Raw genomic sequence first — 23,972 nt, 5'->3', positions numbered from 1 at the left:
TGAAAAACAAAACTGAGGTCAGGGTCTCGCTGCAGCATCGGCCGATCACCCCACCCCCCCCCCCCCATTCACATTAATGTAAAGTGCAGGAGTGAAAAACAAAACTGAGGTCAGGGTCTCACTGCAGCATCAGCAAATGCTCCCATTCACATTAATGTGACACTCCAGCGTGAAATACAAAACTGAGGTCAGGGTCTCACTGCAGCATCGGCCGATCACCCCCCCCCCCATTCACATTAATGTAAAGTGCAGGAGTGAAAAACAAAACTGAGGTCAGGGTCTCACTGCAGCATCAGCAAATGCTCCCATTCACATTAATGTGACACTCCAGCGTGAAAAACAAAACTGAGGTCAGGGTCTCACTGCAGCATAAGCAAATCCTCCAATTCACATTAATGTGACCCTCCAGCGTGAAAAACAAAACAGGTCAGGGTCTCACTGCAGCATCGGCCGATCACCCCCCCCCCCCCCATTCACATTAATGTAAAGTGCAGGAGTGAAAAACAAAACTGAGGTCAGGGTCTCACTGCAGCATTGGCCGATCCCCCCCCATTCACATTAATGTGACACTCCAGCGTGAAAAACAAAACTGAGGTCAGGGTCTCGCTGCAGCATCGGCAGAGTCTCCCATTCACATTAATGTAAAGCTCCAGTGTGAGGTCAGGGTCTCGCTTTTTGGGCACGTACTTTCCAATATGGTTTCTCAGGGCTACTAGGAAATAGAACAGGCGCTCAGCTCAGTGTTACCTTGTAGATCAGATCCTTTAACGTTCCCTTTTCATTGAACGGCCGGATGATGAGGGCGGAGGACTCGCTGGCTGTGGCAAACGTGACGCGGTGGATGTACGGATGCTGCAAACATATAAAAATAAAACAATCTATGAGTTTATGGAAAAATGGGACAAGATGGCAGAGTAATAACAGACGGCGAGACCCCGACCGGGAGAACAGGGAGAGACCCTAAATATGTGAGGAGCCGGAAACCTGGCTTTATGACGTCACCGCGGCTTGCTATGAATGTTCAGTGATGCCGGCGGAGCGCGAGGGTCCGGCGCCAAGAAACACAACACTGAGAATTAAGTCATCGGAAGGAACGAGGCCATTTATGAACGATACGTTCTATTTACGGCTCCTAATAAACTAATGATGTCAATGTTCCCATTCTGTGTATCCAACAAAAAGCGACACTAGACCTAAAGCCCAGGATCAAAGCTTATAAGACCCTCAAAGTCCCAGAAGGTGGTCCGGTACACGTGATGGTAAATGCTTTATATTCATCATTACAATGGAGGAACCATACAGAGCCCAGTAACGCCAACAGGACCATGATGCAGGACTGTAGGGACTGTGCCCCGTCCAGGTACATGCCCCCTGGGCCGGGAATTGTACCCAGAACATCCTTACAGGTTGTAGGGTTTAACCATCACGATGTGAGCTGCAAAGTTATGCAGCACACATGGAGGAGTGTCATGGCGGGAGGGGGAGGGTGGGGGCGGGAGACCTGGCGCGAGGGAGGGAGGGGGCGGGAGACTCGGCGCGAGGGAGGGGGCGGGAGACTCGGCGCGAGGGAGGGGGCGGGAGACCCGGCGCTAGGGAGGGAGGGGGCGGGAGACCCGGCGCTAGGGAGGGAGGGGGCGGGAGACCCGGCGCTAGGGAGGGAGGGGGCGGGAGACCCGGCGCTAGGGAGGGAGGGGGGCGGGAGACTCGGCGCGAGGGAGGGAGGGGGCGGGAGACCCGGCGCTAGGGAGGGGGCGGGAGACCCGGCGCTAGGGAGGGGGCGGGAGACCCGGCGCTAGGGAGGGGGCGGGAGACCCGGCGCTAGGGAGGGGGCGGGAGACCCGGCGCTAGGGAGGGGGCGGGAGCCCGGCACGAGGAGGGGTTTCAGCAAGTTGCGGTGCTGATATAAGGCGCCAGGGACAATAATGGGGACAGCAAGCAGCAGAGGTGCCAGGAGAGGTAATAAGAGGTGTCGATGACCCTGTAGGAGACTGCGAGCAGCGGGGGAGATCAGACCGGTGAGCACTGAGGTGCTAGTTACGTTTATCATGTCTTGGGATCTCTCCAATCCCAACCAACGTTCAATTCAGGATAAATTTGCAACACATTAAATTTGCCGGTAAAATCCGTGCGACGTGAATTGTCCGTTGCGCTCTTCCCCGGCAGCGACGTGCACTCACCGTCCACGAGGGCAGCAGTTTTATCGCGGACTGAAAGTCTTTATCCTGCAGAAACTTATCAGGACCCAAATCAGCCTAAAATGAAGAAGAAAAAAAATGTCAAAAGTTAGGGGAAAAATAACAATGCACACAAAGCAGCGCCACAAGGACGGTTTTGTATGTAAGTGGATTAACGGTGCTGGGAATCCTTTATTAAGCGGCTGAATATATTAATCTGCAGGGTGCAGGGGTCCAGCTTTGTTCCCCTCAACTGAGAACATTGCTGGATGCAACCTGAGAACTTGGACCCAGTCATGGCGAGGTACCAGTAATCATCAGAAAATGATTGGGCATGTCGGATTTCAGCATGCCCAATCCTTAGATATAGACGTTTATAACACTGGCTTATTCCACTCTCCCAATTGGGACATGCTTGTGTATGGTTGGCTTGGGATGAACAGCTAAGGCTTAAAGGGATTGTCCGCTGCTTTCATACTGATGACTGATATATAAGATTCACGTGAATGGGAGATCTCAGCAGCAGCCACTAAATGCACAGAGCTGATCAGACAGGGGGGGGTATTGGACCTGATCTTATCTTGATTGATGACTTGTCCTAAGCAAAGGTCATCAATATCCAAGTCCTGGAAGACCCCTTTAATTACCTACGTAATCCAATATAGAACCCTGTGACCTGCGTCTACCGCAGGGTACACGACGCACGTTTCTGATGCACGTACCCAGCTTAAGACGAGCGGCTCCTTTGGTTGATTCTTACACTTCATTAGGAAATATCTTTTCCGTAATCTCCAACCTACAAGAGACACAAGACGATGCAGTCACTAATGACCGACGCTTCGGGTCACTATTTGGCTCCCGATCACCTTCATGAACTCACCGATGTCCTTCAGGGGCTCAACCACCTCGAATTTGGGATCCGATCGGAAAAACATTGAAACCTGCTGCAAGGCGATTTCTGGAGAGGGAAGAATCAGAAACGTGAGGGACGTCGGCGGTGCCGGACTCTGAAGAGCTCAGCTTCAATGTAGAGAAGAAATTAAAGGGCTTGTCCAGCAGCGCCGCGCACTAGTGATGCCGATGAGGTTACGATGGAGACGAGTGCGCGATCACTGGGTCAATAGAATAGGAGACGTGCGCGGTACACGCAGATTGTGCGGGTGGAAGGAGTCGGAACGTCATCGGCACCGCTCACCTTTAATGCAGAAGTGAGGGGCGGCACACAACCCCTTTAATAAATCTTATTAATGATAATGAAAACAAGATTTGGGCTTCTGGAAGGACCGGTGTGCGGAGCAGCGGAGCCGCATCATCTGCTGCCGTTCTGTAGTTTTCCTGCAGCGCCGTGATGGTAAATCCAGGTCATAAATCGTCACTTAATGAGATGGGAACACCTCTCCCCAAATCACTGATTATATCCACTATTCATAGATAGGGGTCAGCTTGCTGATCAACTGGGGTCCGATTACTGGGATCCTCGGGTTGGAGCTCTGACACCCCCAAAACAAGACTCTGCAGCCCCGTGTTGAATGAGCAGAGACGCACAGGCTCAGCATTAGCTTCATTCATTGTCTATGGGACTGCCAGAAAGTGTCAAGCCTTGTGCTGTGCCAGCAGTCCTATAGACAATGAATGGAGAGAGTGCAGAGCCCCAATCCAGGGATGGCTGGAGGTCAGACCCCTGCAATCTAGAGGATATATTGAGATTTTGGGAATACTCCGCAATAAAAGTGGCGATATTCACATGAATATTACTGACTAATGTTACTAATATTACTATATTACTGGCTCACTCTCCTCTTAAAGAGCTTCTGCAGCAGCTGGTGTTATAAAGTTTGTGCCAAACTCTTTTTCACTACAAATGTTAATGTCAAACACTGATTTGTATCCTCCCCGCTGCCACTAAAAAAGATGTTCTGCAGCAGCTGGGTCGTCTTTTACATCCCATGTTGCTTCTAGACTCCGTGAGTTGTATAAAACCAGGTGGTCTACTGCTACTATTTGGTGAGAGGAGTCCTTAGTGCTCCCAAATCTGGCCCTCAATGATTGGGGGTGAGCTCTGGGACCCCCGCTGATCCAGAGGTGACAGAGGTGACTTCTGCTCACACATCCGCGCCATGATCATTCCTATACTGGACCCGCGCCTCTTTCATACCCTGCCCTCTTCAGTAGAAATCCCGGTGGTCAGACCTCACACATTTGTAACAGATATCCCATTGACAGCTATGGTGGAAAAAGCCTTTAAATATATGTTATCCAGCCCAAACCAAGGTGACCGGTAGGGGGGACACGAAATGAGCAGGGGGGGGGGGCCACAGGACCCCCCATTCTATAACAGATAGATACAAATACAGGACGAGGGGCTTAGAATATCCCGTCCATCGCCCCCATCACATACCAGTGTAATTAGCGGAATAGTTGCTGGGATCCAGGAATTTCTTCACTGGTTCGGAGCCGCTGAGGATGTGGTTGGCGGTGACGTGGCTCAGGTAGTCCTGGAGCCCTCTTTGCCTCTCGGCTATGAATTCGCGGTCCATGTTTCCGATCAGCTTCTTGGGAGGCAGAGGTAGACTTAACCCTGAGATCTGGAAAGAAAAGAATCAAGTTCAGAAGATCAAAATTGATTATTTTTTTTGACCTGCAAATGTTCCAGTATTACAGTACATAGTGCTGAGCTTCACGGAGAGTCAGTAACGCTGGCCTGCCGACTGCGACATGGAAAGAAGGATTGGGCGGGTGATGAGTCTCCAGACGGCCGTCAAGAACGGAGCGAGCGATGCGCTCCCAGACGACCAAGAACTGGGCGGGCGATGCGCTCCCAGACGACCAAGAACTGGGCGGGCGATGCGCTCCCAGACGACCAAGAACTGGGCGGGCGATGCGCTCCCAGACGACCAAGAACTGGGCGGGCGATGCGCTCCCAGACGACCAAGAACTGGGCGGGCGATGCGCTCCCAGACGACCAAGAACTGGGCGGGCGATGCGCTCCCAGACGGCCGTGAAGAACGAGGCGGGCGATGCGCTCCCAGACGACCATCAAGAACGAGGCGGGGGATGCGCTCCCAGACGACCATCAAGAACGGGGCGGGCGATGCGCTCCCAGACGGCCGTGAAGAACGAGGCGGGCGATGCGCTCCCAGACGACCATCAAGAACGGGGCGGGCGATGCGCTCCCAGATGACCATCAAGAACGAGGCGGGCGATGCGCTCCCAGATGACCATCAAGAACGGGGCGGGCGATGCGCTCCCAGATGACCATCAAGAACGGGGCGGGCGATGCGCTCCCAGACGACCATCAAGAACGGGGCGGGCGATGCGCTCCCAGACGACCATCAAGAACGAGGCGGGCGATGCGCTCCCAGACGACCATCAAGAACGAGGCGGGCGATGTGCTCCCAGACGACCATCAAGAACGAGGCGGGCGATGCGCTCCCAGACGACCATCAAGAACGAGGCGGGCGATGCGCTCCCAGACGACCGTGATGAACGAGGCGGGCGATGCGCTCCCAGACGGCCGTGATGAATGAGGCGGGCGATGCGCTCCCAGACTACCATCTAGAACGAGGCGGGCGATGCGCTCCCAGACGACCATCAAGAACGAGGCGGGCGATGCGCTCCCAGACGGCCGTGAAGAACGAGGCGGGCGATGCACTCCCAGACGACCATCAAGAACGAGGCGGGCGATGCGCTCCCAGACGGCCGTGAAGAACGAGGCGGGCGATGCACTCCCAGACGGCCGTGAAGAACGAGGCGGGCGATGCACTCCCAGACGGCCGTGAAGAACGAGGCGGGCGATGCACTCCCAGACGGCCGTGAAGAACGAGGCGGGCGATGCGCTCCCAGACGACCATCAAGAACGAGGCGGGCGATGCGCTCCCAGACGACCATCAAGAACGAGGCGGGCGATGCGCTCCCAGACGGCCGTGAAGAACGAGGCGGGCGATGCACTCCCAGACGGCCGTGAAGAACGAGGCGGGCGATGCGCTCCCAGACGACCATCAAGAACGAGGCGGGCGATGTGCTCCCAGACGGCCGTGAAGAACGAGGCGGGCGATGCGCTCCCAGACGGCCGTGAAGAACGAGGCGGGCGATGCGCTCCCAGACGGCCGTGAAGAACGAGGCGGGCGATGCGCTCCCAGACGGCCGTGAAGAACGAGGCGGGCGATGCGCTCCCAGACGGCCGTGAAGAACGAGGCGGGCGATGCGCTCCCAGACGGCCGTGAAGAACGAGGCGGGCGATGCGCTCCCAGACGGCCGTGAAGAACGAGGCGGGGCGATGCGCTCCCAGACGACCATCAAGAACGAGGCGGGCGATGCGCTCCCAGACGACCATCAAGAACGAGGAGGGCGATGCGCTCCTAGACGGCCGTGAAGAACGAGGCGGGCGATGCGCTCCCAGACGGCCGTGAAGAACGAGGCGGGCGATGCGCTCCCAGACGGCCGTGAAGAACGAGGCGGGCGATGCGCTCCCAGACGTATAACAGCTAATTATTCTTCAGAAAGAGAACACTTTGTGATTAATATATTGACTATAACACATCAGGATTCCCACAGGCTCTGTAGATATTCTGCCCGCCGATTGTGTATGGCCCTGAAAGGGGTCATACATTTTACCAGTATAATGCCCACAGAGGCTGGATGGGGGGGGGGGGGTGAATATTGTATACTATGTCCTGATTCTGCCTCTCACTTTATCTGGAGGAACAATCCTTAGACATCTTATCCCGATAGGGATGACCCAAGTACAGTGAGGGCTTTACAAACCAGGTGATGTCTGCTATAATTAACAATGAACGTAATGACGTACGATGATCCTAACCCAATCATTTGTGGTCAGGTGGGGGGTGAAGCCCGACATGACATACACTGGCCCCAGTGCCGGAAGTGCAGAAGAACAGCTGTGGCAGCCCAGAGCCCAGCAGAGGCCAGGCGAGAGGCCAGCAGAGGCCAGGCGAGAGGCCAGCAGAGGCCAAGCGAGAGGCCAGCAGAGGCCAAGCGAGAGGCCAGCAGAGGCCAGGCCAGAGCCCAGCAGAGGCCAAGCGAGAGGCCAGCAGAGGCCAAGCGAGAGGCCAGCAGAGGCCAGGCGAGAGGCCAGCAGAGGCCAGGCGAGAGGCCAGCAGAGGCCAGGCGAGAGGCCAGCAGAGGCCAGGCGAGAGGCCAGCAGAGGCCAGGCGAGAGGCCAGCAGAGGCCAGGCGAGAGGCCAGCAGAAGCCAGGCGAGAGGCCAGCAGAAGCCAGGCGAGAGGCCAGCAGAGGCCAGGCGAGAGACCAGCAGAGGCCAGGCGAGAGGCCAGGCGAGAGGCCAGCAGAGGCCAGGCGAGAGGCCAGCAGAGGCCAGGCGAGAGGCCAGCAGAGGCCAGGCGAGAGGCCAAGCGAGAGGCCAGCAGAGGCCAAGCGAGAGGCCAGCAGAGGCCAAGCGAGAGGCCAGCAGAGGCCAAGCGAGAGGCCAGCAGAGGCCAAGCGAGAGGCCAGCAGAGGCCAGGCGAGAGGCCAGCAGAGGCCAGGCGAGAGGCCAGCAGAGGCCAGGCGAGAGGCCACAGCAATAGCTTTTATTGCTTTCAACCTCTCTCAGTTCTCAAAAGAAACAAAAAAAAAAAAAAAAAAAAATAATACAGAAAAATGTCAGCCGACGGAATTAATGAGCATCAGCCCTGCCCCAACATTTCGGACATGTTAAATTTGCTCATCTCTAGTCCTTAAACTTTGACACCGTTCAGTAGTTGTGTCCTATAGACACAGGAAACACATGGTCATTGAAATCTTGGTTTTCCAGGAGGAACAACAGAGGAATGTGAGAACAGAAAAAAAAAATCTGAAAAATAAATAACTAGTAATAAAATGTGTTTGTTTTCATAGATTCATTTCAGTATTTAGTTTATTAAAAAAAAGAAAAAAAAAAAACCTGGGTGTGGATGTCAGGAGACCCAAAGGGCAATCACATGTAAATTTGAGGGTTTAATTAGGAAACCGAATCAAATGACTTTGAGAAAAATAAAGTCAGGTTGTTCCTAGTGATAATCATTTGTCCTCATCTAATTTCATAGAGTCACATTTCAATCAGAACCTGGAGCGGCAGAATAAAGCGGCTTTTGATCATCGCGGGACTGAAGCGCGGAGAGTAAATTTCTTTCATACCCGAAGCAAATGAGAGATGTTATCAGCGGCGCAGCTGACGCCGGCTCCGAGACCGCGGCCGAACAGCTGCTTCCAGGCGTGATAAAGAATAAATATCAACGCCCGCATCTGATGAAAGCGCGGCTCCTAATGAGAACGCGTCTGACGGATAACGTTACAGGGACAGACCTTAACATGGGCCGTTCTGCTCCGCACCGGCCCGGCTCTGTAACCTGAGCTCGCAGCGCGGTGGCACCGGCCCGGCTCTGTAACCTGAGCTCGCAGTGCGGTGGCACCGGCCCGGCTCTCTAACCTGAGCTCGCAGTGCGGTGGCACCGGCCCGGCTCTGTAACCTGAGCTCGCAGTGCGGTGGCACCGGCCCGGCTCTCTAACCTGAGCTCGCAGTGCGGTGGCACCGGCCCGGCTCTCTAACCTGAGCTCGCAGTGCGGTGGCACCGGCCCGGCTCGGCTCTGTAACCTGAGCTCGCAGTGCGGTGGCACCGGCCCGGCTCTCTAACCTGAGCTCGCAGTGCGGTGGCACCGGCCCGGCTCTGTAACCTGAGCTCGCAGTGCGGTGGCACCGGCCCGGCTCTCTAACCTGAGCTCGCAGTGCGGTGGCACCGGCCCGGCTCTGTAACCTGAGCTCGCAGTGCGGTGGCACCGGCCCGGCTCTCTAACCTGAGCTCGCAGTGCGGTGGCACCGGCCCGGCTCTGTAACCTGAGCTCGCAGTGCGGTGGCACCGGCCCGGCTCTGCAACCTGAGCTCGCAGTGCGGTGGCAATGGCCCGGCTCTGTATCCTGAGCTCGCAGTGCGGTGGCACCGGCCTGGCTCTGTAACCTGAGCTCGCAGTGCGGTGGCACCGGCCCGGCTCTGTAACCTGAGCTCGCAGTGCGGTGGCACCGGCCCGGCTCTGTAACCTGAGCTCGCAGTGCGGTGGCACCGGCCCGGCTCTGTAACCTGAGCTCGCAGTGCGGTGGCACCGGCCCGGCTCTGTAACCTGAGCTTGCAGCGCGGTGGCACCGGCCCGGCTCTGTAACCTGAGCTCGCAGTGCGGTGGCACCGGCCCGGCTCTACACCTTTGTGCTCTATTTCACAACCATCTGTCTCCAAAATCCATTTATGCAAATTAAAGGGAAGGAAAGCCCGGCCGCTCTAAGGAAGAGGCGATGAAGCGAGGGCGGCGGGATCTGAGCGATGGAAATGATCACTTCTGACAAGTGACTGAAAATCCAATTACACCTGGAACGAGGCGCATTACTGAGCGAAAATGGTGATAATTGAGCCGGCGAGCCGCGGCCGTCCTCAGCCGTGTCACCTTCACGCAGTGTCGCCTCCAGCGCAATGTCACATGGGGGTCATTTTGTAAAAAGCTTAATTAATTTTCAAAAAACAAAAGAAAAAGTGGATTCAAATTTTCTCTTAGGCCCCCTTCACACATCTGTGAAAAAACACGCACGTGTGTTACGTCCGTTTTTCGGGTCCGTTTTCCATTTTTGTGTCCTTTTTTTGTGTCCGTGTGCCATCTGTGTGAATGCCGTATGCTAGCCGTGTGTGCGTGTGGATTGTCCGTTTATGCGTGAGAGAAATAACGGACATGTGTATGTGTTGTCCGTGTGAATTTATGCGTGTTTGTGATGCACAATGTCGTTGATATATACCCGCTGACAGCAGACAGAGTCGCGCGTAGAGAATGAACTCGGGTGAACTTCACCAGACTTCATCGTCATACCGCGGCTCTGTCTGTGCCGCGTCCTGATTAGCGGTCACCCGTGAAGAACTCACCGGTGACCGCTAATCACCAGAGTGACTGAATGGAGTACCCCGCTCTCATACTCACCATTCCCCGATCCCCGGCGCGGCGCTGCACGGCTGTTCTCTAAACTCCGGCGGCTTTTACTATTTTGAAAAAGCCGGTCGCTCATTAAACAATCTCGTATTCCCGGCTTTCCCCGCCCACCGGCAAATATGATTGGTTGCAGTGAGAAACGCCCACACGCTGAGTGACAGCTGTCTAACTGTAACCAATCACAGCCGCCGGTGGGCGTGTCACTATGGAGCAGAGAAATAAATAAATTAAAAAAAAAACGGTGTGCGGTTCCCCCCAATTTTAATACCAGCCAGATAAAGCAATACGGCTGAAGGCTGGTATTCTCAGGATGGGGAGCTCCACGTTATGGGGAGCCCCCCAGCCTAACAATATCAGCCAGCAGCCGCCCAGAATTGCCGCATCCATTTGCTGCGACAGTTCTGGGACTGTACCCGGCTCTTCCCGATTTGCCCTGGTGCGTTGGCAAATCGGGGTAATAAGGAGTTAATGGTAGCCCATAGCTGCCACTAAATCCTAGATTAATCATGTCAGGCGTCTCCCCGAGATTCCTTCCATGATTAATCTGTAAATTACAGTAAATAAACACACACACCCGAAAAATCCTTTATTTGCAATAAAAAAAACACTAACACATACCCTCATTCACCACTTTATTCAGCCCGAAAAAGCCCTCCATGTCCGGCGTAATCCACGGACCTCCAGTGTCGCATCCAGCTCTGCTACATGGAGGTGACAGGAGCAGCAGAATACACCGCCGCTCCTGTCAGCTCCACGCAGCTAATGAAGGGAATAGCGCGATCAGCTGAGCTGTCACTGAGGTTACCCGCGGCCACCGCTGGATCCAGCAGTGGCCGTGAGTTACGTGACTGACAGCAGCTGATCGCGCTACTCACCTCATTTGCTGCGTGGAGCTGACAGGAGCGGCGGTGTATTCTGCTGCTCCTGTCACCTCCATGTAGCAGAGCTGGATGCGACACTGGAGGTCCGTGGATTACGCCGGACATGGAGGGCTTTTTCGGGCTGAATAAAGTGGTGAATGAGGGTACGTGTTAGTGTTTTTTATTTCTAATAAAGGATATTTCGGGTGTGTGTGTTTATTTACTGTAACTTACAGATTAATCATGGAAGGTATCTCGGGGAGACGCCTGACATGATTAATCTAGGATTTAGTGGCAGCTATAGGCTGCCATTAACTCCTTATTACCCCGATTTGCCAACGCACCAGGGCAAATCGGGAAGAGCCGGGTACAGTCCCAGAACTGTCGCATATAATGTATGCGGCAATTCTGGGCGGCTGTTGGCTGATATTGTTAGGCTGGGGGGCTCCCCATAACGTGGGGCTCCCCATCCTGAGAATACCAGCCTGCAGCCGTATGGCTTTATCTGGCTGGTATTAAAATAGGGGGGGGACCGCACGCCGTTTTTTTTAATTATTTATTTCTATGCTCCATAGTGACACGCCCACCGGCGGCTGCGATTGGTTGCAGTTAGACAGCTGTCACTCAGCATGTGGGCGTGTCTTACTGCAACCAATCATATTTGCCGGTGGGCGGGGAAAGCAGGGAATACGAGATTGATTAATAAGCGGCCGGCTTTTTCAAAAGACGAAAAGCCGCCGGAGCTTTTATAACAGCCGTGCAGCGCCGCGCTGGAGATCGGGGAACGGTAAGTATGAGAGAGGGGGGGAACTGACCGACAGACTGTGAGAGAGGGACAGATAAGACAGAGAGACCGACCGACAGACATAGAGACCGACCGACAGACTGAGGGAGAGAACGAAACAGAAAAAGAAAAAAGACCGACATCACATGAAAAAAGCACAAAACGTACAGGGAGCAAACAGATGCGTCCGTGTCACTCGGACGTGCGCACAGACCCATTGACTTTCATTGGGTCCGTGCTGCGTGTTGCGTGCTGAAAACGGACATGCTGCCGTGCAAAACGGAGACACAAACGTAGCACGCACACGGACCTTAATGAAAAACACACGTGTCCTCAGACATTAAATAACATTGGTGCACGTTTGGCCGTGTCTCCGGTATATACGGAAACGGACCAAACACGCACGTGTATCACGGACGTGTGAAGCGGGCCTTAAAGGGATTGTCCATCATCATCAAAAATCCAAACCTCTCCATTAGTTTGAAACCAGGTCCAACAAGCCATGAGGCGTTTACTTTTTAGTCATCAGGCTACTGACAACTGTGATTAGCTGCAGTGGTCAAGGGATTGGAATGGTGCGTGATTGGTCCCGGTCACGTGAGCGCTGCAGAAAATCAGGTCAGTTGATACAGAAAGGCGACTTCTTGGTTTAAGTCCAGGCAATAACCAACGGAGAGACTTGCACTTGATCCACTGGAGAGACGGCAGAGGATTGTACCTCCATCCGTGTCAGCTGGGAAGATTTTATTGTGGTCAGGGAAACCCTTTAAGAGTTGTTGAACACAACTAATGATGAGCGGGCACTACCATGCTCGAGTGCTTGTAACTAGTGATCAGCGGGCACTACCATGCTCGAGTGCTTGTAACTAATGATCAGCGGGCACTACCATGCTCGAGTGCTTGTAACTAGTGATGAGCGGGCACTACCATGCTCAGGTGCTCAGTACTGGTAACTAGTGATGAGCGAGCACTACCATGCTCGGTTGCTCAGTACTGGTAACTAGTGATGAGTGGGCACTACCATGCTCGGGTGCTCAGTACTGGTAACTAGTGATGAGCGGGCACTACCATGCTCAGGTGCTCAGTACTGGTAACTAGTGATGAGCGGGCACTACCATGCTCGGGTGCTCAGTACTGGTAACTAGTGATGAGCGGGCACTACCATGCTCGGGTGCTCAGTACTGGTAACTAGTGATGAGCGGGCACTACCATGCTCAGGTGCTCAGTACTGGTAACTAGTGATGAGCGGGCACTACCATGCTCGGGTGCTCAGTACTGGTAACTAGTGATGAGCGGGCACTACCATGCTCGGGTGCTCAGTACTGGTACCTAGTGATGAGCGGGCACTACCATGCTCGGGTGCTCAGTACTGGTAGCTAGTGATGAGCGGGCACTACCATGCTCAGGTGCTCAGTACTGGTAACTAGTGATGAGCGGGCACTACCATGCTCGGGTGCTCAGTACTGGTAACTAGTGATGAGCGGGCACTACCATGCTCGGGTGCTCAGTACTGGTACCTAGTGATGAGCGGGCACTACCATGCTCGGGTGCTCAGTACTGGTAGCTAGTGATGAGCGGGCACTACCATGCTCGGGTGCTCAGTACTGGTAACTAGTGATGAGCGGGCACTACCATGCTCGGGTGCTCAGTACTGGTACCTAGTGATGAGCGGGCACTACCATGCTCGGGTGCTCAGTACTGGTAGCTAGTGATGAGCGGGCACTACCATGCTCGGGTGCTCAGTACTGGTAGCTAGTGATGAGCGGGCACTACCATGCTCGGGTGCTCAGTACTGGTAGCTAGTGATGAGCGGGCACTACCATGCTCGGGTGCTCAGTACTGGTAGCTAGTGATGAGCGGGCACTACCATGCTCGGGTGCTCAGTACTGGTAACTAGTGATGAGCGGGCACTACCATGCTCGGGTGCTCAGTACTGGTACCTAGTGATGAGCGGGCACTACCATGCTCGGGTGCTCAGTACTGGTAACTAGTGATGAGCGGGCACTACCATGCTCGGGTGCTCAGTACTGGTACCTAGTGATGAGCGGGCACTACCATGCTCGGGTGCTCAGTACTGGTAGCTAGTGATGAGCGGGCACTACCATGCTCGGGTGCTCAGTACTGGTAGCTAGTGATGAGCGGGCACTACCATGCTCGGGTGCTCAGTACTGGTAGCTAGTGATGAGCGGGCACTACCATGCTCGGGTGCTCAGTACTGGTAACTAGTGATGAGCGGGCACTACCATGCTCGGGTGCTCAGTACTGGTAACTAATGATGAGCGGGCACTACCATGCTCGGGTGCTCAGTACTGGTAACTAGTGATGAGCGGGCACTTCCATGCTCGGGTGCTCAGTACTGGTAACTAGTGATGAGCGGGCACTACCATGCTCGGGTGCTCAGTACTGGTAACTAGTGATGAGCGGCACTACCATGCTCAGGTGCTCAGTACTGGTAACTAGTGATGAGCGGGCACTACCATGCTCGGGTGCTCAGTACTGGTAACTAGTGATGAGCGGGCACTACCATGCTCGGGTGCTCAGTACTCGTAACTAGTGATGAGCGGGCACTACCATGCTCGGGTGCTCTGTACTGGTAACTAGTGATGAGCGGACACTACCATGCTCGGGTGCTCTGTACTGGTAACTAGTGATGAGCGGGCACTACCATGCTCGGGTGCTCTGTACTGGTAACTAGTGATGAGCGGGCACTACCATGCTCGGGTGCTCAGTACTGGTAACTAGTGATGAGCGGGCACTACCATGCTCGGGTGCTCAGTACTGGTAACTAGTGATGAGCGGGCACTACCATGCTCGGGTGCTCAGTACTGGTAACTAGTGATGAGCGGGCACTACCATGCTCGGGTGCTCAGTACTGGTAACTAGTGATGAGCGGGCACTACCATGCTCGGGTGCTCAGTACTGGTAACTAGTGATGAGCGGGCACTACCATGCTCGGGTGCTCAGTACTGGTAACTAGTGATGAGCGGGCACTACCATGCTCGGGTGCTCAGTACTGGTAACTAGTGATGAGCGGGCACTACCATGCTCGGGTGCTCAGTACTGGTAACTAGTGATGAGTGGGCACTACCATGCTCGGGTGCTCAGTACTGGTAACTAGTGATGAGCGGGCACTACCATGCTCGGGTGCTCAGTACTGGTAACTAGTGATGAGCGGGCACTACCATGCTCGGGTGCTCAGTACTGGTAACTAATGATGAGCGGGCACTACCATGCTCGGGTGCTCAGTACTGGTAACTAGTGATGAGCGGGCACTACCATGCTCAGGTGCTCAGTACTGGTAACTAATGATGAGCGGGCACTACCATGCTCGGGTGCTCAGTACTGGTAACTAGTGATGAGCGGGCACTACCATGCTCAGGTGCTCAGTACTGGTAACTAGTGATGAGCGGGCACTACCATGCTCAGGTGCTCAGTACTGGTAACTAGTGATGAGCGGGCACTACCATGCTCGGGTGCTCAGTACTGGTAACTAATGATGAGCGGGCACTACCATGCTCGGGTGCTCAGTACTGGTAACTAGTGATGAGCGGGCACTACCATGCTCGGGTGCTCAGTACTGGTAACTAGTGATGAGCGGGCACTACCATGCTCGGGTGCTCAGTACTGGTAACTAGTGATGAGCGGGCACTACCATGCTCGGGTGCTCAGTACTGGTAACTAGTGATGAGCGGGCACTACCATGCTCGGGTGCTCAGTACTGGTAACTAGTGATGAGCGGGCACTACCATGCTCAGGTGCTCAGTACTGGTAACTAGTGATGAGCGGGCACTACCATGCTCAGGTGCTCAGTACTGGTAACTAGTGATGAGCGGGCACTACCATGCTCGGGTGCTCAGTACTGGTAACTAGTGATGAGCGGGCACTACCATGCTCAGGTGCTCAGTACTGGTAACTAGTGATGAGCGGGCACTACCATGCTCAGGTGCTCAGTACTGGTAACTAGTGATGAGCGGGCACTACCATGCTCAGGTGCTCAGTACTGGTAACTAGTGATGAGCGGGCACTACCATGCTCAGGTGCTCAGTACTGGTAACTAGTGATGAGCGGGCACTACCATGCTCAGGTGCTCAGTACTGGTAACTAGTGATGAGCGGGCACTACCATGCTCAGGTGCTCAGTACTGGTAACTAGTGATGAGTGGGCACTACCATGCTCGGGTGCTCAGTACTGGTAACTAGTGATGAGCGGACACTACCATGCTCGGGTGCTCAGTACTGGTAACTAGTGATGAGCGGGCACTACCATGCTCAGGTGCTCAGTACTGGTAACTAGTGATGAGCGGGCACTACCATGCTCAGGTGCTCAGTACTGGTAACTAGTGATGAGCGGGCACTACCATGCTCGGGTGCTCAGTACTGGTAACTAGTGATGAGCGGGAACTACCATGCTCGGGTGCTCAGTACTCGTAACTAGTGATGAGCGGGCACTACCATGCTCGGGTGCTCAGTACTGGTAACTAGTGATGAGCGGGCACTACCATGCTCAGGTGCTCAGCATGGTAGTATTCTAGTAAAATGTGTTCGGATTATGCTTTTTGTCTGCTTGGATTCCCCCCATGCACTTTCCTTAGACCCCTATTCTCCTGGCACAGCCTATAAGGAGAGGGTCTCTCTGTAGCCCCCGGTACTATATGTAGCCCCCGGTACCTGCAGGCTGCTGTTGAGAAGGTCAAAGTCACTGTATCTTCTGATTATCTGCAAGATACAACACAAATCACAGGTGAAGCTGAATGTTCTCTTATACATTGTTAATGTGGGGGGGGGCTGCGCCGCGGATAGGTAAAACGAGGTGGAGACAGACTTTCCCATTCCTGAGATAGGAGATGACAGTTGGTGCCTATGAGATTGTATGGAGGAGCTAGAGGCAGACCCTGACATTCTGCTGATCCGACCACTCTCCATAGAACTTTATAAGCACCAACTGTCCTCTCCTCTCTCAGTAATGGGAGAATCAATATTCACTAACGACAGATGTTACAAATAAACTGAGAATTGTAACACTGATTAGTCCAAGTGCGTCGGGGGCGGGGCTAAGGCCGCTGGACTTTATCGACGCCCCCAATGCACTTTTAGACTAATTTGCTTCTCAAAGCTCGATTTCTCATAGGATGATTTTTACTCGTGTGACGGCCTGCGGAGACAAGCCACTGGGTTTAGTAGCAAAACCGCCCCCACAGCCTCCATCTGAGGCCATAATGGAGTCACAGGGGACAAAGGAGGCTGAAAATGACTTAAGTGAAAAAATATCAATAAATGCCGCACCTGCCAGCTGTTCTCCATGGATATGCCGCGCTGCACACGTATGATGTATTCCTGCAAAACAAGAGCAGAATTGAGCACTTCATCCTGATATCCAACAAACAGCGCCACCTCTGACCGCTGGCCGTGTGCGGTACTGCATCATCTATGGACAATGATGGCGCCATTTCTGATAGAAATCTGCTTGGAATGTTTAATTGTGGACAAATCAGTCACTAGATTTCACAATGCAAACTGCAGCCCTTATTAAATAGATTCAGACCTGATGAGGCTGGAGAACTTACTCTGAAATCCACGCCAGAATGGCTGTAAAGTTCCCTTTTGAAAGCTTTCCTGTGTGATATGGTATGAAGCAATTGTGGCCAGACTCCGATAACGCTCAGCTTACTGCAGCCATTCTAATGTGGATTTCACAGTAAATACACCGGCCTCATCAGGTCTAAGACACGTTTAATAATGTATGCACTTTGTATTGTGACATCAGATGATAAATCAGCTTTACATGGACAATAAAGGGCTAATCCTGGACGGATTGTACCCGGCGCCGGCTGAGAGCGGTCACGGATCACACCTGCTGGCGCGGAATACAAGCTGCAGAATCGCCGTATTATTGTAAAATTATTTTTTTATTATTTTTCCCCCCCATACCATAAACTGTATTAGAAAATAAAAATATAAATTTTCACACCGGCCACTGAGGCTTTTTTTTTTTTTTTTATAAGACTCTTCCTATTATTTCAGGAAACAGCACACGCATATTAGCCACAATGACCAGAATCTGAACCTCTCTTGTTTTTAAGCATCTAATGTGCGTGTACAAATTTGATTGTTAAGAGAGAAGGAGCGGGGGAGCTGTGACATCGTTCATTGTGATTGGTGGATCTGTGTTATCAGATGTGTATAGAACAGGGGTGGGCAATTATTTTCCTGAGGGGCCACATGAGAGACCATGACTGGTGTATACATGCTGATATTCCCCTATATATATCATGTGCCCCCGCACAGCCCCCTCTATACAGTGTGAGCCCCCGCACAGCCCCCTCTATACAGTGTGAGCCCCCGCACAGCCCCCTCTATACAGTGTGAGCCCCCGCACAGCCCCCTCTATACAGTGTGAGCCCCCACACAGCCCCCTCTATACAGTGTGAGCCCCCACACAGCCCCCTCTATACAGTGTGAGCCCCCACACAGCCCCCTCTATACAGTGTGAGCCCCCACACAGCCCCCTCTATACAGTGTGAGCCCCCACACAGCCCCCTCTATACAGTGTGAGCCCCCACACAGCCCCCTCTATACAGTGTGAGCCCCCACACAGCCCCCTCTATACAGTGTGAGCCCCCACACAGCCCCCTCTATACAGTGTGAGCCCCCACACAGCCCCCTCTATACAGTGTGAGCCCCCACACAGCCCCCTCTATACAGTGTGAGCCCCCACACAGCCCCCTCTATACAGTGTGAGCCCCCACACAGCCCCCTCTATACAGTGTGAGCCCCCACACAGCCCCCTCTATACAGTGTGAGCCCCCACACAGCCCCCTCTATACAGTGTGAGCCCCCACACAGCCCCCTCTATACAGTGTGAGCCCCCACACAGCCCCCTCTATACAGTGTGAGCCCCCACACAGCCCCCTCTATACAGTGTGAGCCCCCACACAGCCCCCTCTATACAGTGTGAGCCCCCACACAGCCCCCTCTATACAGTGTGAGCCCCCACACAGCCCCCTCTATACAGTGTGAGCCCCCACACAGCCCCCTCTATACAGTGTGAGCCCCCACACAGCCCCCTCTATACAGTGTGAGCCCCCACACAGCCCCCTCTATACAGTGTGAGCCCCCACACAGCCCCCTCTATACAGTGTGAGCCCCCACACAGCCCCCTCTATACAGTGTGAGCCCCCACACAGCCCCCTCTATACAGTGTGAGCCCCCACACAGCCCCCTCTATACAGTGAGAGCCCCCACACAGCCCCCTCTATACAGTGTGAGCCCCCACACAGCCCCCTCTATACAGTGTGAGCCCCCACACAGCCCCCTCTATACAGTGTGAGCCCCCACACAGCCCCCTCTATACAGTGTGAGCCCCCACACAGCCCCCTCTATACAGTGTGAGCCCCCACACAGCCCCCTCTATACAGTGTGAGCCCCCACACAGCCCCCTCTATACAGTGTGAGCCCCCACACAGCCCCCTCTATACAGTGTGAGCCCCCACACAGCCCCCTCTATACAGTGTGAGCCCCCACACAGCCCCCTCTATACAGTGTGAGCCCCCACACAGCCCCCTCTATACAGTGTGAGCCCCCACACAGCCACCTCTATACAGTATGAGCCCCCACATAGCCTGCTATATACAGTATGAGCCCCCACATAGCCCCCTCTACACAGTATGAGCCCCCACATAGCCTGCTATATACAAACATCCCATACACATGAAACAAGTACATGTAACATAACCTGACAAATGACGTTTTCTGATCACAGTTTCCCCTTAAGCTGAAAAACACAAGCTTAGCTGAATTCCAGCATGTAAGTCTTTTAAGAATACCGGACCCTCCGCAGAGCTTTCCTGCTACACGAGGACGTCCGGGGCCGCAGAGCGCAGCATCCGGGGCCGCAGAGCGCAGCATCCGGGGCCGCAGAGCGCAGCACGCCCCTCGTGTACTCACATCAGATCACGGCCATCGCAGCATCCAGAGCTCAGAGCTGCCGGACGGCAGAACGGGAAGACTCTGGTGTAATTACACATACGGCTCATAGGGTGCAATGATCCAGGACTGCTCTCTGCAGCTGGAAATAGCAGGAGATGACCAGCAGCCCCTCACTGGCTATGAGGGGACCCTGTATGGCCAGTGATAAAAAAAAAACAAAGTCAGGTATCAGCCATTTGTGGCGCGTCATGGATTGGACCAGGGAGCAGTATTGAGAACAGCAGAGGACTGGCCAGGGTATATTTATTATTTTCAGTCATTGTACAGGAGGAGGAGGTGAGCTGTAACACCACCTTGTGTGAATGGTGGATCCTGTGCTATCTACTGTAAATAGCGGTGATATCAGTCATTGTACAGGAAGGGGGAGGAGGTGAGCTGTGACATCACTTATTGTGAATGGTGGATCCTGTGTTACCTCCTGTATATAGAGGTGATATTTATGGTACAGGAGGAGGTGAGCTGTGATATCACCTATGGCGGATCCTGTGTTATCAGCTGTATATAGAGGTGTTATCAGTCATTGTAAAGAAAGAGGAGGTGAGCTGTGATATCACCTATTGTGAATTGTGGATCCTGTTTTATCAGCTGTATATAGAGGTGTTGTGAGGAGGAGGAGGTGGGCTGTGACATCACCTATTGTGACTAATGGATCCTGTGTTATCTACTGTATATAGAGGTGCTATCAGTCATTACAGCTCTCCTCCTCCTTCTGTATGACTGATAGCACCTCTATATACAGCAGATAACACAGAATCCACCATTCACAATAGGGGATATCACAGCTCTCCTCCTCCTTCTGTATATCACCTATTGTGAATGGTGGATTCTGTGTTATCTACTGTATAGAAGCGATATTAGTGATTGGACAGGAAGGGGGAGGAGGTGAGCTGTGTTATCACCTATTGTGAATAATAGCTCTTGTAATACAGAAAAATTGAAAGAAAAATGACATTGATTTCAACAATCAGTGGCAGCTGCCGGTGGTGGTCTCTGGGGGTCCCCATCCTGTACACTTGCACTATAGTGCTCTTTGGCCGCACATCCGGTGTCGCAGCTAATGTCATCTTCTTGTAACCACATCCTGAAGAGTTATTTCCAGTCCTCAGGTAATAAGATGATGATTACCGGGACCCTCCCCTCCGATCCTGAGAGGGGGCTCTGAATTGCCCCCTTGGATTGGTGTTGGCCGAGCTCCTCCGGTCACTGTCAGACGAGAACAGCGCTGCACGGATGAGCGACAACGTGAGGACACGGCACAAGGAAGCCATCGGGGGGCATCGGGGGGCACCGGGGGGCGACTGCAGAGGAAGAGTCGTCCCTCATCAGCCCCACCATCGCTTTAATGTCGCACAATATACACACTGATACTTTACAAGAACGGTTTCCAACTTTTCTATGAACTCTTGGACATTGTTTCCTTAGAATTTGGTGCGGGAGAAGCCGATGTGGGGTCATCAGGTCCCGTCCTCCCGGGGGCGACCGCAGATTGTGAAATCCTGGCGCAGGGAAGGAGCAGGAAACGCCGGATTACAGCGACACTTCTGCTGAATCAGAGAAATGTGGAAACATCGGAAGAGAACGGCCTCGAAAACAGAAGAAGCTTCAACATAGGAAAGTGCAGGAAACGTGAAATCACAGAGCGGCGCGGAGCGTTTCCTGCACAGCACTGCCGGGAACACAACATGCAACCTGCGCAAGAAATTGTGCAAAATAGTAATAAAGCCGTGTAATAAACATTTATCCTGCAGGATCCATGAATTCTATTTATCGTCCATTTCAAACTGATCCCGTAAGAAAAAAAAACAAATGGATGTTACAAACGCAAGAAAAACGGATGACTATAAAACGTCCATCATGTTCTCCCCCCGCCATGTCTGTATGGAGCGTGTGCGCAGAGTATGAGCAGAGAAGGACTTTCCCCAAACTGCTCCCACAAAGCTGAAGCTACAAGTGTCCACAATGTCTTGTGCTGAAGATTTCCCTTCATTAGTGTAGACAGACACCTAAAAATACGCCCCATAACATCCTCCTCCTCCACCATCTGTACAGCGGGCACAATGCAGTCAGGGGGTGACGTCCTCCATCACCGAAACCAGACGCCTCCATCACACGCAGATAGAAAAGTGAGATCCGTCACTGCACAGAACACATCTCCTCCAGAGTCCAGTGGCGGCTTTACATGTCTTTATCCGAGGCTCCGCATTGTGCTTGGTGATGTACGGCTCGGCATTGTGCTTGGTGATGTACGGCTCGGCATTGTGCTTGGTGATGTACGGCTCGGCATTGTGCTTGGTGATGTACGGCTCGGCATTGTGCTTGGTGATGTACGGCTCGGCATTGTGCTTGGTGATGTACGGCTCGGCATTGTGCTTGGTGATGTACGGCTCGGCATTGTGCTTGGTGATGTACGGCTCGGCATTGTGCTTGGTGATGTACGGCTCGGCATTGTGCTTGGTGATGTACGGCTCGGCATTGTGCTTGGTGATGTACGGCTCGGCATTGTGCTTGGTGATGTACGGCTCGGCATTGTGCTTGGTGATGTACGGCTCGGCATTGTGCTTGGTGATGTGCGGCTCGGCATTGTGCTTGGTGATGTACGGCTCGGCATTGTGCTTGGTGATGTATGGCTCGGCATTGTGCTTGGTGATGTACGGCTCAGCATTGTGCTTGGTGATGTACGGCTCAGCATTGTGCTTGGTGATGTACGGCTCAGCATTGTGCTTGGTGATGTACGGCTCGGCATTGTGCTTGGTGATGTACGGCTTGGCATTGTGCTTGGTGATGTATGGCTCGGCATTGTGCTTGGTGATGTATGGCTCGGCATTGTGCTTGGTGATGTATGGCTCAGCATTGTGCTTGGTGATGTACGGCTCGGCATTGTGCTTGGTGATGTACGGCTCGGTATTGTGCTTGGTGATGTATGGCTCAGCATTGTGCTTGGTGATGTACGGCTCGGTATTGTGCTTGGTGATGTATGGCTCGGCATTGTGCTTGGTGATGTGCGGCTCCGCATTGTGCTTGGTGATGTGCGGCTCCGCATTGTGCTTGGTGATGTACGGCTCCGCATTGTGCTTGGTGATGTACGGCTCCGCATTGTGCTTGGTGATGTACGGCTCGGCATTGTGCTTGGTGATGTACGGCTCGGCATTGTGCTTGGTGATGTACGGCTCGGCATTGTGCTTGGTGCTGTACGGCTCGGCATTGTGCTTGGTGCTGTACGGCTCGGCATTGTGCTTGGTGATGTACGGCTCAGCATTGTGCTTGGTGATGTATGGCTCAGCATTGTGCTTGGTGATGTATGGCTCAGCATTGTGCTTGGTGATGTACGGCTCGGCATTGTGCTTGGTGATGTACGGCTCAGCATTGTGCTTGGTGATGTACGGCTCGGCATTGTGCTTGGTGATGTGCGGCTCCGCATTGTGCTTGGTGATGTGCGGCTGCAGTTGCTCCGCCATGAAGCTCATTACAGGTGCAGTGTTTGTGCTGCTGTTACCAGAGGAGATCTGGACTCGGCAGTTATGGGGGCAGCTGTAGGAACGTTTCTGCCCTTTTCTCCTCAGCACTCGGCCCCCCGCTCTGTAACATTACAGGGGTCTGTGGATGTGGCAGAAGGATAAGCACAGTATGTTAATTACTCACTGAAATGACTGATGTCTGTGGTTCTCCAGCCCCGAAATATACGTCAATGAGATATAATAAATGAGCGGTGACTCCATAATATACCTCTATGATCGGGGGGGGGGGGGGCTACTGAGCGAGCGGCAATGGTGACAAGGCCTCTCTCTTCCTCCATATAATGGGACCGTGCAGGGAGGTTTCTCGTCGCTGGCGTCTCAGGGAGATTTTATCTTTACCTGGTGATAAAAATAAGTCAAGAAAACACGACAATAAAAAAAAAAAAAAAAAGCCGTGACCGCGTGATCTCCACCTTGTGATAATGTGACTGTACGTCCTACGACCGGCGGGAGAATCCCCGAAGAGAACTCCACTGGAAACGTAAGACAAATAATTATTTTAGGAAAAAAAAAAAAAAATGTAAAAATCATCGGCAAGAGCCGGCCGCTGGTAATTGGTATTTTTTGGTTTGTTACAGTCACCTGCAGCCTGGATTTAGGATACTATTTGGAGGTGTTTGTGTCGTGCAGATCTTGCACAGCCGTGGTCTATAGTATGAAGCTAGAAGAGAATTGCGGGTCTACTTGCTGACAG

The 23,972-nt window shown here is 53.4% G+C and overlaps 1 protein-coding gene across 2 annotated transcripts in view; it reads right to left on the bottom strand.

Moving 5' to 3' along the window:
- The window catches only part of PXK (PX domain containing serine/threonine kinase like), a 56,868-nt gene that overhangs the window by 18,374 nt on the left and 14,522 nt on the right, over positions 1-23,972 (bottom strand). For both annotated transcript variants that reach the window (XM_075320667.1, XM_075320668.1), the window contains exons 2-8: positions 17,061-17,111; positions 16,446-16,493; positions 4,573-4,759; positions 3,055-3,132; positions 2,897-2,970; positions 2,178-2,252; positions 748-852 (exon numbers count right to left, since the gene is read on the bottom strand). In XM_075320667.1, the coding sequence (XP_075176782.1) occupies positions 748-852; positions 2,178-2,252; positions 2,897-2,970; positions 3,055-3,132; positions 4,573-4,759; positions 16,446-16,493; positions 17,061-17,111 (618 nt within the window). The remainder of the gene's footprint in view (positions 1-747; positions 853-2,177; positions 2,253-2,896; positions 2,971-3,054; positions 3,133-4,572; positions 4,760-16,445; positions 16,494-17,060; positions 17,112-23,972) is intronic.

This window comes from Anomaloglossus baeobatrachus, chromosome 8 (genome assembly GCF_048569485.1).
Source record: "Anomaloglossus baeobatrachus isolate aAnoBae1 chromosome 8, aAnoBae1.hap1, whole genome shotgun sequence".
Taxonomy (NCBI): domain Eukaryota; kingdom Metazoa; phylum Chordata; class Amphibia; order Anura; family Aromobatidae; genus Anomaloglossus; species Anomaloglossus baeobatrachus.
This window is presented reverse-complemented; position numbering and strand designations above follow the sequence as displayed.